Here is a 17,493-nt window from a genome sequence, read left to right as displayed (position 1 = left end):
AGAGTGTGTGTGTGTGTGTGTGTGTGTGTGTGTTACTGTCATGTCACTGTCCAGCTGGCGTCAGTCTCACAGTTTTTTACTCACATTCCCCAAAAATACTTTGATAAAGTCTCATCAATCGTTCTATAGTCCTGCACAGTGAGGAAGTAAAAAGGTTCTGTCGTTGAGGTGAACGTTGGGGTGAACGTTGAGCTGAACGTTGGGGTGAACGTTGAGCTGAACGTTGAGCTGAACGTTGAGGTGAACGTTGGGGTGAACGTTGAGGTGAACGTTGAGGTGAACGTTGGGGTGAACGTTGAGGTGAACGTTGAGGTGAACGTTGGGGTGAACGTTGGGCTGAACGTTGGGGTGAACGTTGAGCTGAACGTTGAGCTGAACGTTAAGCTGAACGTTGGGGTGAACGTTGAGGTGAACGTTGAGGTGAACGTTGGGGTGAACGTTGAGGTGAACGTTGAGCTGAACGTTGAGCTGAACGTTGAGGTGAACGTTGAGGTGAACGTTGGGGTGAACGTTGAGCTGAACGTTGAGCTGAACATTGAGCTGAACGTTGAGCTGAACGTTGGGGTGAACGTTGAGCTGAACGTTGGGGTGAACGTTGGGGTGAACGTTGAGCTGAACGTTGGGCTGAACGTTGGGGTGAGATTGAGCTGAACGTTGGGGTGAACGTTGGGGTGAACGTTGAGCTGAACGTTGAGCTGAACGTTGGGGTGAACGTTGGGGTGAACGTTGAGCTGAACGTACCGATGTGTTACAAAAGAAATCAAAGTTTTTCATTGTCTTCTTATCAACTGTAATTGTAAAAATCTTGTTAACTAGCACCCCTTGTCCGCCATGTTTGTAGTCCAAACATATCATGAGACTATTTGACTTATATTAGCTTCTTTACAACTTATTACTGAACTGAAAATGTCCGTTTGTGTTTTATTTCATTTTATCAGGTTTTTAAAATGTATTTTATTCTGTCTTATTGAGGGGTTCAAGGCCAGAAGTATGAAATATATTGATTTTGTGCCAAGTTATTGTTTTTTAAAATTTTCTTGAATAATTTCTCTTGAAAATTCCCGTGAGATGGAACATCATAGACACATTCATTCTTTTGAAGTTGTGTGCAAACGCTGCTTAAGAAATAAAAGTCAACTTTAAACATTAAAAATATCTCCTGTGCAGTAATGAGTCATCCACGTCCAGCTCCATGTGCTCTATAAAAAGCCTCAAGAACCATTAAAGTCTGTCTGAACAGATTATCTGCCATATTGAGTTTTTTGAAAAATACATTTTGACATCCTCTCCTAAACTGTACGTCCAGTTGCTACCGACTTTTCTGCAGATCATCATTGGACAAAGCTCATCAAAAGTCATCAAAAGCTCCTTGATATCTCATTGTGTTTTGAAGATACTGACCAATGAAGTTTAGAGGGGGCGTGGCTCAGCGCATCAATAGACCAACCTAATAATCCCAATAATAAAAAGTTTTTTATACACTGCAAAGAAATTGGTGAGCCATAACACAAATCAGACTAAAATCAGTTTTGCAGTCTCTTTGGTTCGTCCAGCAAAGCAACAAGTTTGAAAACATCACCTCAGTTCAGGTTCAAGTTTCAGGTTTAAGTGCTCTTAATTCTGACACATTACAAACTGCCTCTTGGTTCCCAGCACTTTATTTTTCTCATCTTTATTCTTTGTGTGTTTCAACTTCATTTTATAGGACAATAAAGATCTGAACTGAACTGAGATGAACTTCCAGGAAACTGTGAAAAATAATCCACAGATAGATCAGTACTAAAAATAATGATTAGCTGCAGCCCTGTAGGACCATAATGAATAAAGTGTAATGCTGAGTGCATGTTATGTAGGAGATTTACATCATCTGTTGACTCAGGCTGGTTGTATGAAGGTTAGAAATGCAGTGCATTTACAAAATGAAATCTATTGAATCTGTGTTTAATTACCTCTAACGTCAGCCTGTGTGTGTGTGTGTGTGTGTGTGTGTGTGTGTGTGTAAGGCACCCGTGTGTTTACATTTTCAGACATTTCCGTATTACTGTCAAACCTCTCAGAGAAATCGGAGTCGTAATTACACCTCAGATTTTGACATAAACTGTATTTACAAGTTGTAAACTGGTAATTACGGGAACTCGTATGACGTGAACGCAGCATAAAGCCTCGTCTCAGGGAAACAGATGTTTTGCATTGGAGTTAATGACTGGAGCGCCGATATAAACACGTGAGTCTGTGTTTAACCTGAACAGAGACACATTAAAGTCTGCAGAGCCTCAGAGTGCTGATGCACAGTAACAACGTTAAATATCTCCTTCACTCAGTCACAGAGCTGAACAGGAAACAGTTCACTGCATATGAACACATGAACTGCCGGATCGATCTCAGCTCAGCTCCTTTACAGCACAGTGTGACATCACACTTCATGTTTCCTAAACTGCTCATCAGGATCAGACTCATGACCACAGTCCTTCACCTGTACACATATTTATCACTCACTCATGTCACAGAGCTGCTTCTGTCACTCTGTGTTGTTACGGACGGTGTCGTCACTCCTGTACCTTCAAAGTACGACGCTCTGCTTTCAGAGAAGTTAAAATAGAACCACAGTGAACACTGGTGCTCCGAACAACTACTGCATTGTGGGATATTTATGCCAGTGTAATGACCAGTGTTTGCACACTGTAATCAGGGTTCCCACACATTTTCATGAATATAATTCCATGACTTTTCAAGAACCCATGATGAAATTTCCGAGACCACTCACAGTGTGTAACACAAACAGAACTACAGCACGCTTTATTCTAAACGTTAATTATGCGTGCACACGTAGCAGCAGAGCTCCCAGAGTGGCGAAGAGACGGCCGATGGGTTTGAAACAAAGAAAGCTTCGTACCTTCAAACCACCACGCTCTACTTTCAGCTTCTGCTTTCTGAGAAGTTCACATGGACTCAAAGTGTGTATTGGCAATCTGAGTGCCAACGGAACACCCTGGGCTGCCCTCGTTGTTGCTCAATCTTACAAATGTGGTACTATTTAAAGCTCCTAGTGGGAGATATGCATTCAAGTCTTGTGTTTGTGGTTTCACTCATCCTGAAGTCGGCTAGCAGCATCTTGCCAAAGGGTCCACACTGGAAATGTGGCGTCCTACCCTGAATCAAAGCCCTGCTCTTTTGCACCATAGTCAGTAGTCTCAACCACTGAACTCTCCAGCTGCTTTATAACATAATCACATTTAACTGCCGTACATTGACAGAGAGACAGAGCGCAGGAGAAAATGAGGAAACGTACGTGATGTTAAACAAAACGTCATGATCAGCACATACTGGAGCTACGTTATGTCCAAAGCTACAGAAAATACATTTGGTGTTATGTTACATTATGTGGAAGATTATCCACCGAAGATCACTGTAATAATTAACATTACATGCAACAAAAGTCCTTGATTTTTCCAAAACTTTCAAGGACTTTACTTTTACTGTAATTTTTCCAGGCGTTCCATGACCGTGGGATCCCTGTGTGATATCTCACTGGAAACAGTGTGCAATTCAATACTACTGGTTGGTTTCATACTAAGGTTTTGGACATACTAAAACTCCAATCACCACCCTGTGGTTGTATGACTCCGCCCACCAGTCCACCCTGTGGTTGTATGACTCCGCCCACCAGTCCACCCTGTGGTTGTATGACTCCGCCCACCAGTCCAGTGTCTCTGACAGTCTCCATCCATGTCAGTGAAAACATGGATGCTTCACACACAGAAGATCTATACAATCAGCACAGGTTCAAGATTAGAGTCACCAATTCAGTATCTGACCAAATGTCTCCCCTTCTGTTCCTGAGATATGACGTTAAAACATGATGATGTCACAGTCAAGCTGACCTTTGATCTTTTGACATTCATTATTTTATCCTGTTAGACATTTGTGTCAAGTTTGGTCAGAATTAGTGAATGAATTCTTCAGTTATGGCCAAAAACGTGTTTCGTGAGGTCACACTGACCTTTGACCACAAAATTCAGATGAGTTTATTCTTCAATCCAAGTTCGTGCCAAATTCTTTTGAGGTGTTTTTGAGATATCATGTTCACAAGAATGGGACAGACGGACAGCAACCCAAAAACATAATGCCTCTGGCCGTGGCTATTGCCGGCGCAGAGGCATTTTAAAATCTCACCTACTGTTTTACTGAACTAAACAGCACAATCGTATGGAGTTTCGAACGAAGCCATGGTTGTTCTGAGAAAGAAAATGTGCGACACATCCACATGTGATGAAAACAAGAGACTTTGAGAGGCAGATAAATGTCAGGAGACAAAATACAGTTTTTGGCCTCGTTACTGAAAGAAACCCACAAAATAAAATAATCTGTGCTGATTAATGTGTCACTATGAGCTGCTCCTCCTGTGGACGGTGCACAGCAGGGCACAGTGTCTTTAAATCCTCACGGACAAACCTATAAAGGTTTCACTTCTGACACTGAGACATATAAAACATTCACAGAAGCTTCCTAAGAATCATGTTGCTCCGTTTCTGTTCATCTGTTAAACGTCTCAGATTAAAACAGCAGAGGGCGACGCAGCTCTGAACGCCGTCTGGTGTCACATTGACCACATGTCGCCTCATCAGACGCCTCATCAGACACCGTGTCTCACTCAGAGCTGTGTTCTTGTTGAAAGGGTGGAATCAGTTTCTATTCACAGCACGTGTTGTTCTTATGTTCCAGCACATACTTTGCTTGTTCTGACACATCGCAGGTGTGAACTCAACCAATCAGAGGACAGAGGCGTGTCACTAACAGACGTGCTGCAAACCTCCACATTCCTTTTGTCAGAATCACCAGCTAATGTTCCGCTTCCAGGTGACAAACAAAAACAAGGTGGAGGAAACTCCCATGATGCTGGCACGTAACAGGACGGAGGATAAGTGAAGAGGAAGTGACATCACTCACCACATCTTTCTGGAAGTAGATGAGAGCGCCGGCTGTTATCTGAGCAATGAGGATGAGCAGGAGGCAGGTGAAGTACTGAGGAGAGATGAGCAGGTGTTAAACATGAAAACATCTGTCGGCTGAGAGGCAACTGCAGGATCCCAGTGAAACCAGTAAGATCTCATGGTCAACAAACCAGCAATGAAAGTATCTGCTAACACCTGTCTGTTGATGTTTGTTTTGTTTTTATTTTTTGTTTTGCTCAAAATAAAGTCATTCATTCATGAATAAAACATTAGGAGCTGCTGCGTGCACCGCACACACACACTCTGGTGCAACAGCTGTTTGTACCGAGCATAAAGTGAGTGTACCTCGTCCAGTCGTACCACAGCTGCATTATTCATCATCATGTTTAAATGATCAGACCCTAACATACATACATATACATATGTTACACACACACACACACACACACACACACACACACTCACACACAGTCACTCACCAGGCCGAGCAGACAGCGGATCTCATAAATGGCTCCCAAGCAGCCGAGGAAGCCCATGAGCATGGAGAAAGCTCCGACGCCGATCAGGATGTAGCAGCCCACCTTCACAGCTGTGGAGTTATCTGTGAGGAGACAGAGTTCAGATCAGAAAACACACGTGTTATCACAACTTTAATATGATAAACAGTTTGTCTTACAAAGGTCAAAAGTTAAATCTGCAGCACATTTTAAAGTCAGGATGTGTTTTCTGCCCCAACCACAACACTCCGTCTGATATATATAATATCTGCTCTGTGAATAAACACAAACTCAACTGTTATTTTACTTTTATTAAAACTTTGTCAGCCAAGCGTTAAAACACGGCCAATTTCACACACAAAATTTAAAGTAAAAGTAAATGAAAGCTTTGTTTCCTCTGAGGGAAATGGTTTTCACTTTTCAACATGCAGATATATTTCTGTGGAGGAGCACGTCAGGCTGCTGCGTCGAGTCAATGCAGAATTATTTTTGTTGCACACAGTAGCAACTGAATATCCAGACAAAACAAGACATCTAATGTCGCCCTGGGACTGACAACAAATTACAACATCCTCCAAAGTCTGTTTGGAGCGTCACATGAGTTCACCACAGATTGAAACTCAAAACAAACTCTGTGGCAACAACCTTCACCAAATGATGTGTAACTGCAGAGAGTCATTCAAGGTGGACAGAGCACTCTGGGAAGTACTGTGATCGTACTCAAAGTGCAGCAAAAAATACTATAAATATATATTTTTAAAAAACATTGGAAAGTGCTTCTGAGGATTAAAATAATGTCACTTCATCCTGTCGTCAGAGCCGTCGACAACTACAAACAACAAAACGTCTTAACATTAATGTGACATCATCACAGTCAGGAACAAGAACAGTGTCTGTTTCATATTTGACCAACGTGTATTTATAAATGTATCTAACATGTTTCAGGAGAATGTCATCAGTCTCTAAAAACTCTATAAATGTGTGGAAACTGAGAGCAGACGAGCTCTCTGATACATCGACATGTGTGATCATCAAACATGAATGAAATTAGGAGCAAATGTGCGTCTGATCAGAGTCCAACGTAACGCAGGAAGCTGAAATCAGACCTCAGCACAGACTCACAGGCCAGGACGGGATTCTGGGGAACTCTTTTTATTATCGGAGCTGTGACTCATCGAGAAGCCAGAAATACAAAACCACAGAGTCTCATACAGCCGCAGAGAATCATTAAAGTCACACAAAAAGACTGTGAACAAGCAGCGTGTTGATATGTGCCAATGCTCCGCCCTCTAACAGAGTCCTCATGGCCTCAAGGAATCATGGGATACCCCCGGGGGATCAGTGAACCAGGGCACACAGCTCCAAACCAAGACAGAGAAACGAGGGGAGTTTATGATGGAAAATTAGGCTGTGGAGGGAGGAAGGGGGGAAGGAAATAAAAACCAGTGTGTTGCTCTCACACACGTACATGTTTCTCTGGTTGACCAGCTCAGACGACCTGTGCAGCTCCTGACCCCGAGTTAAGACTGAAATACTGACTGTTATAGTAAACCACAGAGGGGGCAACACACACGAGTCCTCAGCACACACGTTTCTGTTAATCGTCACCAAACTGTAGCAGAGTCACTTAAAGAATCAGATTTCATGTTAAAATGAGCAAATTCAACATTTCACTCTACTCATGGTTTTCTTTAGTGTATGATCATCTGGAAATATGAATTATTGTGTTTTGTTACCTTTGAATGAGTCGTTTATTTCTACATAAAGCTGCAGCTGCAGGCATCGACCTCTGAGGCTGAAAAATGAAGCCGACACTGAGGAGCCAAAAACTGCAGTTCCTCTAATGTCCACTAGAGGCTGGCTCCAACAGACCTCCATGTTAACATGTAGAAATAAACATGTTTACAGCCTGGTATAAAAACAGTTTTGGTCTCTATAACTAATGTCAACATTCATGATGCCTGTAGGAGGCTGAATCTTTATATAACTCACCCGTTTACATTTTATTAAGGCTTACAGGCTGTGCTCACAAGTTTCTCGTATGTTTTCCTATGAAAGGCAGTGCACCCAAATCCGTACATATCCCACGTATTTTGAAGGGCTGCGATCACGTGATTGATGCACTGACAGCAGTAAACAAGGAAGAAGTCCTGAGTCCTTGTTAAGAGGCAGGTCGGGGTGGATGAGTCACATAAAACTTTTGCCCGGGACTTTCCCCTGGAGTCATGTGTTTGGATCTGTGTGAACTTTGAGTCATGTCTTCATCATGTTTCTTTTCCTAAAGCTAAGCTCCATAACTTTACGTTAATTACATAAATGTACGTTAAGAAGGTAACGTCATTCATGGGGCGCAAATTAGTAGGATACCATATGAACCGTTCCATGAGAATACGCTGAAGCTTACAGTTACACATAATAAAGGGCGGGGCCTCTTTAATAATAATAATAATAATAATACATTTTATTTAAAAAGCGCTTTTCAAAGTTCTCAAAGTCACTTTACAGAGAGAGTTCAAACACATCAAATAAAACAACAATTATCAGCAAAGACAAAGACTTTGAGTGACAGGCTGTCTGCTGACAGTGTCCTACGTCAGATCCACCCCTCGCTCCTCCACAGCTCCACACTCTCATCTGAATATGGTCACTTCTGGGTCCAAAAACCCAAGATGGCGATGACCAGAATGCCAAACTCACGGCTTCAAAAAAACCCAAAACTGAACTTCAGTAAACGTACTTAGTTACACTCCACCAGTGATTATTTGATGTCTCATGTCAGACAGTTTCCTGTGGTTTTCCGCCTCAATGTGAAGGTGTTGTTTACAACCTGTCTGAGTTGTAACAAATCAGATCCATCCCATAATATCTGCTGATATCAGACAGCTTGTGACTCAGCGGCATCTTTATACAATCAGGTTACAGCAGCACCAGGCGGCTCATTGATTCGTGATCATCAGTGATGAGCCACGGACGCCACTCACCATCAATACGTCTCATTTATGTGCAGACACAAAGCTAAACTGTCCCACTCGACTTTAACCTCCATCAAATCCCTGGACTCACGCTGCCCGTCCGCCGTCCTCGCTGCTCCAACAGACCGGTGATGTAGTGTGTGTGTGTGTGTGTGTGTGAGTGTGTGTGTGTGTAGTGATGAGTAAGGCGGTGAGCGCACTGGGCTGATGTGATGCATGCTGATGCTGGACGGAGCAGAAAGAGCCCAGTGTCTGAGAGGAGGACACCTGCAGAGACGCCACGGACGAGGGACAAATGTCCTCAGTGACGCTGAGAGCATGAACACACACACAAACACGCACACACACACACACACACACACACACACACACACACACACACACACACACACAGGCTCTCTATGACACCAGCTCAATGTCTGTCTCTATATTTCTGCATCAACACTTCTTCAGTCGTCTCTGAGTCGTTCTGTCTCGCTCACACTGCTCCTCTCTTTCTTCTTCGTCTCTCTCTGATAAACTCTCACTGTTACGACATCTTTTAAACAGAGTTAAAGGAGTAGTTCAACTTTTTAGGGGAGGTTGGCATTAAGCACAGAGCTGGAGTCAGTGTGTGTAGTTAGCCTAGCTTAGCATAAAGACTGGAAGCAGAGGGAAACAGCTGTATAGTATATTAACAACACTTCCTCCACCTCTGCAGCAGTTTCACGTAGGAACTTTTTTCTCTCTACCAAACTACACCCACCAACTGTATCACTTCACAGAAGGATGCGTGCATCTACTGCTCGCTAACCTGGCGCCACTGAGCTCGCTAACATTAACCTCACCATAAACTCTTTGACCTCTGCAGTGGAGTCAGTCTGCCGGTGCCTTCATTCGCACTTTTGTTTATTGTAATGTCATTTCTTGAGGTATCCTCAAATACTTCATATCCCTGAAACCTGTACTACCTGAGCTAAAAGGTTACGTACGTTAATAAACCATAATATTGGTAAAAGTATTTAAATTGTGTCATTAAAAAAATTACAAAACTTTGATGTTTTTTCATCAGATTTTACAAAATAAAAACACCAAAAGATTTTTATATGTAGAAACATAAGACAAAATAATTCTTAACTCTCCATAAGTTATTTGCCCCGTGTACATTATTTCCTTTTTAAGATCATTTTTATATGAAGAGTGCAAAGTTTTAAATTTTGATAGATCATAGATAGATCATTTATTCCTCTGGTGTCACTGTGTGTTTCAGCGTGGTTTGCACTAATGTAACGTAGCGCAATGAGGTTATTATGAATGTGCAACGTGATGAAAAGGAAGAAAGAAGAGTTAGCTTTCTGCTGCACAAAGAACGAAAGCTCGGGCTCCTCTGGTTTTTATTATAGCTCGATATATATATATATATATATATGATTATGCAAACAATGATCTCCTGCAGCCATCACAGGGAAATACCAGCATTATTACAGCAAAATGTCATGTTATCACTACAGATAGAGTAACATAATGTAATGACGTGATGACAGGGAGGACAGAAGCCTTCAGGCAGCAAATGCCAGGCGTCAAAAAATATGCCCCTATTATTTTCAATGTATAACCCCCACAGTGGTGGAGGCTGCATGTGCCGCCCCTCAGCACCATACGCCACTGTCCTATTTCCAGCCTCACCGCCCCGTAACTAAATGCATTTTCCGATATAAAGAAACAAAGGAGGACAAGCAGACAGAGAGATCTGTGTCTTAAAGAAATTTGTTTTTTAACTCCAGAAGCAGACGGACAGAAACACAAAGGAAATCTGCTGGACACTTGTGTTTAACTGGACACACATCAACCTCAACTTTTACTGTAACAGCAGCACATGTGGGTCTGAGTCTGGCCTTCATCATCGTCACTGCGTCTGACAAACATGAAGGAATGTCTGTTTTTATCCTGATGCAGCTCAAAGCTTTGGAAACCAAATCCAACAGTTCATACAGGTGGAATCATTACATAAAATAACGTGTTGTGTAACGACTCAGTAACTGCAGCTGCAGAGCAGAGCTGAACATGTTCACTCAGACAGGAAGATGTTTGGGTTTAAAGTCTCCAACAGATGAAGGTCGTCTGTGTGAATGTTTTTCAGAGTCTGAAACTGGTTATGACGCAGACTTTGGAAAAAATAACATGAATGTAGCTTCTGTCTGACATGTGAGTGTCAGTGGAGGACGGAGGTGGACGCAGTATTCAAATCAGGGCCGTAATCACCTAAAGTCCTGTTTCCACCAAGCAGTCCAGTCCAGTCCAGTTCAGTCCAGTTTGGTTGAGTCCAGTACGCTTTTTTTCTGTCTCCACAGTGAAAGTTGTGGATGGTACCAACAGAAGCGTTCCTTAGCGTCCCCATGTTTGGTCCCCCCTCTGTTGGGATACCTAGCTCACAGATCTGGTACTAAAAGGTGGAGCTAGAAACCCTGCAGTCTGATTGGTCAGTAGAGGATGGTCACTCCGCTCAGGCTCAGACCATGTCTGAAGGGTTACTGTTGGCGCCAAAGGCACTATACTGAAAGAGTTTGGTGGAGACGGTAGGCCTGTCACGCTAAGAAATTTTGCTAGATGATTAATTGCGTCAGAAATTATTGCGATAAGAGATAATATTGCGCAATATTGTGCTTTTAAGACCATTTTTATTATTGTTGTAATTTTGCTGTCTTTAGACCATTTTTAAACTTATATAATGATAATAAAGACATAGTGATGCAAGTATACCCTAAAGAGAAATAAACATTTATTTAACAAGAATATTTAGGAATGCAAAAAAAGAAAATTTAAATATCCGAAATAACACGAAAAAATACCAAAATAAATAAATAAATACCGTACAAATACAAAAAAATAGACTCTCAGTCACTGTTAATAAAAAGTGCACTGTAATAGAAAAAAAATCAGACAACCAAAAATGATAAAATGGACTCTCAGTCTCTCATCAAAAATCGCACTTGAAAAAAACAACAACAACCAAAAACAATATATAAATAAATATAAATAATAAATATGAATAAATAAATGCTGTGGCATTTGGTTTAGGAACAAGTTCCCTGTCTTTCTCTTACGCTAAACTCTCTTTTTTTTCTCCGCCTCGTCTCCCCCTCATGAAGATCGCACTGTGTGTGTGTGTGTGTGTGTGTGTGTGTGTGTGTGTGTGTGTGTGTAGCCCATAGCCCCGCCTCCCCCACAGAGACAAAGACACTCGATGACAAGAGCTTTCCCTCTGTTCATTATGCTAATGAACCAACTCACCTGGCTGCCAGACAATGCACGGAAGTGAACGCTCTTGTCGTCCAGTCTCTTTGGTGGAGAGAGACGAGGAAAACAAACACGCATAAATATGGCAATTAATCACGGCCGGAAAAGTTACCGTCTCCCTTTAAATTTACTGTGCAATTAATTGACTTATTGCATATTGCAACAGGCCTAGGAAACCGTTCCATTGGTACCATCCACAACCTTTCACAGCGGACATGGAAAAAATGCGCACAGAACTGAACTGTACTGGACTGCCTGGTGGAAATGGGGCTATAGAGACAGACAACCATTCATGCTCACATTCACACCTACGGACAATTTAGAGTCACCAGTTACCCTGCATGTTTTTGGACTGTGGGAGGAAGCAGGAGGAAACCCACAAACCTGGCCAACCGGCGGGTTCAAACCTGGAACCCTCTCGCTGTGGGGCCACGGTGCTAACTGTGATGTGGGTGCAGATCGTGGTGGCAGTAGCTAATGTTTAAACGAGAACTTTAAGGGTTGAAGTGGAGAAGGGTTCTGTGTGAATGGCAGTAATCTAAATCTGCAAAGTAACTAAAGCTGTCAGACAAATGTAATGGAGTAAAAAGTAAAATATTTACCTCTGTGATGTCATGGAGGAGGAAAGAGTAGCAGAAGGTGGAAGTTTTAAACTGTATGTTCTGTTTTTCCTTAAAGTCTCAGAATGTTGCTGGAGCAGCTGCTAAAATGGACTAAGTTACACTGAGAAGTTTTTTAAATTACAGCTTTATTTTAACGCAATTTAACGACTACGTTTCAGTAAAATAACTGCTTCTATGTGCAGATCTGTTGGACAGATTTCTGTCACAAACCTCTTGTAAACATTACAGAGCTGCACGCAGGTTTACTCACGCAGCTCAAAGCTGAAAGTCTCGTCGTGTTGAAACAGTTCAGGCAAAAAAAAAAAAAAAATCTCTGAGTTGTTCAGCGTCTGAAGCCTGTTTCTTCTTCTTCTCCTCTTTGTGTCAAACACACATTTAAAGACACAAACACACACACAGTGAGCCTGCAGCCAGATCCTGGCCTGTTTTCAGCCTGGCTCCATGTGTGTTGGCCTACATGAGCTCTACGACTGGATCAGTGAAAAGGTTCATGAGAGAAAAACAATACAATTTGTTTTGTTTGTGATCTTTTCAAGACCTCACACTGAAATCCAGCCAGGAGAGTTTTACCTCGTCTTAACAGGCCGAAAAGTGACTTCACTACAACAAAACACGCAAATAAAAAGAATCAGGTCATCAGACGCGAACATCAAAAGGATCCACGCTGTATGGAAACTATCAGCCATCATCGGGAGAATAAACTCTGTGATTCAGTCTGTTCAGTAACATTAAACCTGACACAGGACAAACAGCCTTCAGATGTCTCAAAGGTCCCTGCTGAACCACAAGTTACCATGTTGGAATACCAAAAATGTATTCTCATCCTCTGATACTAACCGAGGTAATATTGTTGTATTCACGACTCTTTTGGCTCGTCGAATGCTTCTGTTAGCCTGGAAATCTCCCTCATCATCATCATCACATCCTAGGTGGTTAAAAGATATCATATTTGTCATGTCCGGTCCCTGTATGATCAAAGCGAGAGCTGCGTCCACATGCTCGCTGTAAAGTCAAACACATTCTCAGTGGGTGTGGCCTCCACCAGGGTTGTCCCTTGTCTCTGATCCAGTTTGTGATATTCATGGACAGGATCTCGAGGTGCAGCTGGGGAGAGGAAGGGTCCAGTTTGGGGACCTCAGAGTTGCATCTCTGCTTTTTGCAGATGATGTGGTTCTGTTGGCTCCATCACACCATGACCTCCAGCGTGACCTGGGACAGTTTGCAGCTGAGGGTGAAGCGGTCAGGATGAGAGTCAGCACCTCCAAATCTGAGGTCATGGTTCTCTGCTGGAGAACAGTGGATTGTTCCCTCTGGGTTGGGAGAGAGTTACTGCCTCAAGAGAAGGAGTTCAAGTATCTCGGGGTTTTGTTCATGAGTGAGGGGAGAATGGAGCGTGAGATGGATCGGTGGTTTGGTGCAGTGTCTGCAGTGATGTGGGTGCTGCACTGTACCATCGTGATTCAGAGGGAGCTGAGCCAGAAGGTGAAGCTTTCGATTTACTGGTCCATCTCCGTCCCAACCCTCACCTATGGTCATGAGCTCGGGGTAGTGACTGAAAGAATGAGGTCACAGATACAAGCTGCCGAAAGAGTTTCCTCTGTAGGGTGTCTGGGCTCAGCCTTAGAGATAGGGGGAGGAGCTTGTACAGCCAGAGGGAGCTCGGAGTAGAGCCGCTGCTCCTTCATGTTGAGGTGGTTCAACATCTGATCAGGATCCTCCTGGGCGCCTCCTGTTAGAGGCTGTTTCAGGCATGTCCCACTGGTAGGAGGCCCCGGGGCAGACCCAGGACACACTGGAGGGATTATATATCTCATCTGATATAACCCGTTAAAGGGGTTTTTTTGGGGAGTTTTTCCTTATCCGCTGCGAGGGTCATAAGGACAGAGGGATGTCGTATGCTGTAAAGCCCTGTGAGGCAAATTGTGATTTGTGATATTGGGCTTTATAAATAAAACTGATTGATTAATTGATTGATTGACCTGGGAACAGCTCAGGATCCTCCAGGAGGAGCTGGAAAGCGTTGCTGAGACGGACGTCTAGAATACTATGACCCAGCCTTGGATAAGCGATTGAAAATGGATCGATGTCATATTTAAAGCTGCAGTAGGTAGAAAGCCTGAAAACAGTTGATTTTTGAGTCTCATCTGAGTTAGGTTTCGTTCGTCTCCGTCCTGAGTACCTCCTACCAGACGAGCACGCGAGTATTTTATCCTACTTGGTTCTATTTCTCCCTCTCTGGGAGCCTCGGCTCTCCCTCACCACGCAGCAGCCCTCCCCATCCCTCCCTCGCAGCCCCGCACTGCTCCCACGGCCGACCCTCGCGCCCTCCGGCCGGTCCCGGCCCCACCTCACCCTTCCTCCTCCGGGGCTCCGGGGAACCGAGTTCTGTCTTCCTTTTTTTGGGTTGTTTAGCTGTGTAGGCAGTTGTAGCCAATGCTGGAATAGCTATTTTACCTGGTGCACTGTTCGCCATTGCCGCTTGCTCTCCCCTTCTGCCGGCGGCACGGGAACGCGCATATGCAGTAGAACAGCCAATAGGAACGCAGTGGTCTGAGCTGACCTTTGATTGGTTGATGCACATCGGCACGATACTGATTCTTTAGAGGCTGAACACAGAGCCATGGTGAGGTGCACAAACCTATTGTTTGTCTCAGACCACTTGATTTACATTATGCTTAGAGGATATTATAACATTTTTACTCAATTATATCAAAACAATGTTGCCTACTGGAGCTTTAACTTTAGAAAAAAGCTTTTATTCAAAATGGCCGCCAGATACCAGACGGTGATGAGGGATCGGTCCTAATTTTACCCAGACAATGCAGACTGCGCCATCATTAAACTATACCTTTTTATTTTGGCTGTGTGCCCACTTTTTACATGTATTTTATAAATTTTAATTGTTGCCTATGAGACTTGGATGTAAATCTATAAACCCACTATGAACATATGAGACGGAAACATGGTGGTGGGGTCTTTTTGTTTTGTCTGTTCTGTTTGTTTTGTTTTTCTTGAACATATGAAACATGGAGGTATGTGTGAACATGTTTGTGGCTACATCTTCATTAATAAAAATACTCTGGAGAAATGTGAAGGAGGAACTCACTCAGGACGACGATGAAGCTCTGATTGTCCAGCAGGAGCCATAGTCCGAAGCCCATGATGACGGCGCCGCACAGCTGGAGGACACATCATAACATTTCATTAGACAGTAAGACAGAGTTCAGAAGATGCAACGATACATTCAGCTCAAAGTCTGGTTTTATACTGGTGTGATTTACTGGTACTGCTGGATCCCAGTTTGTTTCTTTTTAATTTACGTTTGTGCCAAAGTTGAAGAAATTCCATCACAATGTTCTGAAGAGATTGCGTTCACAATAATGGGATGGACGGATGGACAACTGGAAAACATCTCGCTGACATGTAGACATAAAAAATAAAAATACTGAAACAAAAACAAATAAAAACTAAACACTTGTAAAAAATAAGAAATAAAAAAAATAAACAGATATGAGAAAAACCCACTCTGCAAACTAACTGAATATAAACTGAAATAAAAAAATAAAAACAAAATAAAAAGTACGAACTACTGAAAAATACAAAACTGTTAGTCTGAATAGCATTTTTTTTTTTTACAAAGCTGAGACTGTCTGTGCAGAGGCCTGATAATTAAATATTCAAGGTGTGCAGCCATGCAACGCCTCCACGCCACTGACATTTATTAATTCTTTATGGTTCCTGGATTTTAGCAGCTCAAAACATGAGACTTAAATATTTCAGGTTTAAGAGCTTCACTGTCCTTCATGAAGTTAAATCTAGAAATGTAGTCTAAAAATATAAAAAGACCATTCTGAGTGACTGTAAAGTAAAGTGTTCATTTCATGTTAATAAAATAATGAAATATAACACACTGAGGTTGTGACATCAGCAGCTCATGTTTGATACCTGTTAGGACACTTTGTGTGTGAGTACTGTCCGTTTATTTTTTTACTCAAATTTTAAAAAAGACGATAACATGAGACGCTGCAGCTTCAGTTTAATACGACAAAACTCAATACTAAATACAAACTGAGGAAAAATGCACTTAATGACTTCAAATGTCAGAGTTCACACACACACACACACACACACACACACACACACACACACACACACACAGACAGAGTGACTCAGTTGCTAAGAGTCTCTTAACCTCAGATCACAGATTACATTTCCACAGAAGAAGAGCGAGGAAGACAGGAAACGAGAAAGTGATTGTCACCGTGGTAACGGGGCCACAAACACTTCATCTACACAGTAATTAAAACTCAGACAGAGAACACGAGTCAACATCTTGTCTCCTCGATCTGTCCACGAATTACAGACACTTACACGACTTAATTTCACTGTCAAACACACAATATTTAATTATGATTCCTCTTCGCCATCTTTAAAGCTCCAGTCTATAGGCTTTAAGGGGAAATATTGGCAGAAATGGAATACAATATAATCAGTATATTATATAGTTTTCGTTGTGTCTTTGTTACCATAGAATGAGACGTTTATATCTACATAGGGAGAGACATGTTGCACCGCCACGTTTCTACAGTAGCCCAGAACAGACAAACCAAACACTGACTCTAGATAGAGATATCCACGTTTTTGCATCAGCTACCATAGTTAGAAGCCCCTCCACAATGAGAGCATCGGAAACTAGTATTACCGTCCCATGGTTGTATGACTCCGCCCACCAGTCCAGTGTCTCTGACAGTCTCCATCCATGTCAGTGAAAACATGGATGCTTCACACAGGAGAGGTCCAAGTGGACATTTGTGTCAAATGTAAAGAAATTCCATTAAAGGGATAGTTCAACATTTTGGCAAATTGGCCTATTGCCATAATCCCTATAGTCATATGAGTAGGTACATTACCTTTAATTGTCAGTGCTTGCTGTTCTGAGATCCGTGGGGCAGAGCTGCCCGCTGAAATGGAGGTGAACGGTACAGGTCCCTCACTCCCTCAAAACTAATCAAATACACCATCAAATGACTCCAAAACGCTCTAGTGGACAACTTGTAGCTTACACATTCCCCACGCTATGAAATAATAATGTATAATTAAGTAACATTACGACACATGAAGCAAATACTCGGAACTACTTTCTTGAGTAAACCACTGGGCGGAGTGACACAGT

The 17,493-nt window shown here is 42.5% G+C and overlaps 1 protein-coding gene across 1 annotated transcript in view; it reads right to left on the bottom strand.

Moving 5' to 3' along the window:
• LOC126388003 (CD82 antigen-like) overlaps positions 1 to 17,493 on the bottom strand; it is a 48,298-nt gene that overhangs the window by 4,229 nt on the left and 26,576 nt on the right. Inside the window, exons 3-5 of the mRNA XM_050040881.1 lie at positions 15,427 to 15,499; positions 5,432 to 5,553; positions 4,948 to 5,022 (exon numbers count right to left, since the gene is read on the bottom strand). Of these exons, the coding sequence (XP_049896838.1) occupies positions 4,948 to 5,022; positions 5,432 to 5,553; positions 15,427 to 15,499 (270 nt within the window). The remainder of the gene's footprint in view (positions 1 to 4,947; positions 5,023 to 5,431; positions 5,554 to 15,426; positions 15,500 to 17,493) is intronic.

This window comes from Epinephelus moara, chromosome 1 (genome assembly GCF_006386435.1).
Source record: "Epinephelus moara isolate mb chromosome 1, YSFRI_EMoa_1.0, whole genome shotgun sequence".
In the NCBI taxonomy this organism is placed as follows: domain Eukaryota; kingdom Metazoa; phylum Chordata; class Actinopteri; order Perciformes; family Serranidae; genus Epinephelus; species Epinephelus moara.
Note: the sequence above shows the minus strand (reverse complement) of the source record. Positions and strands in the feature narration are given on the sequence as shown.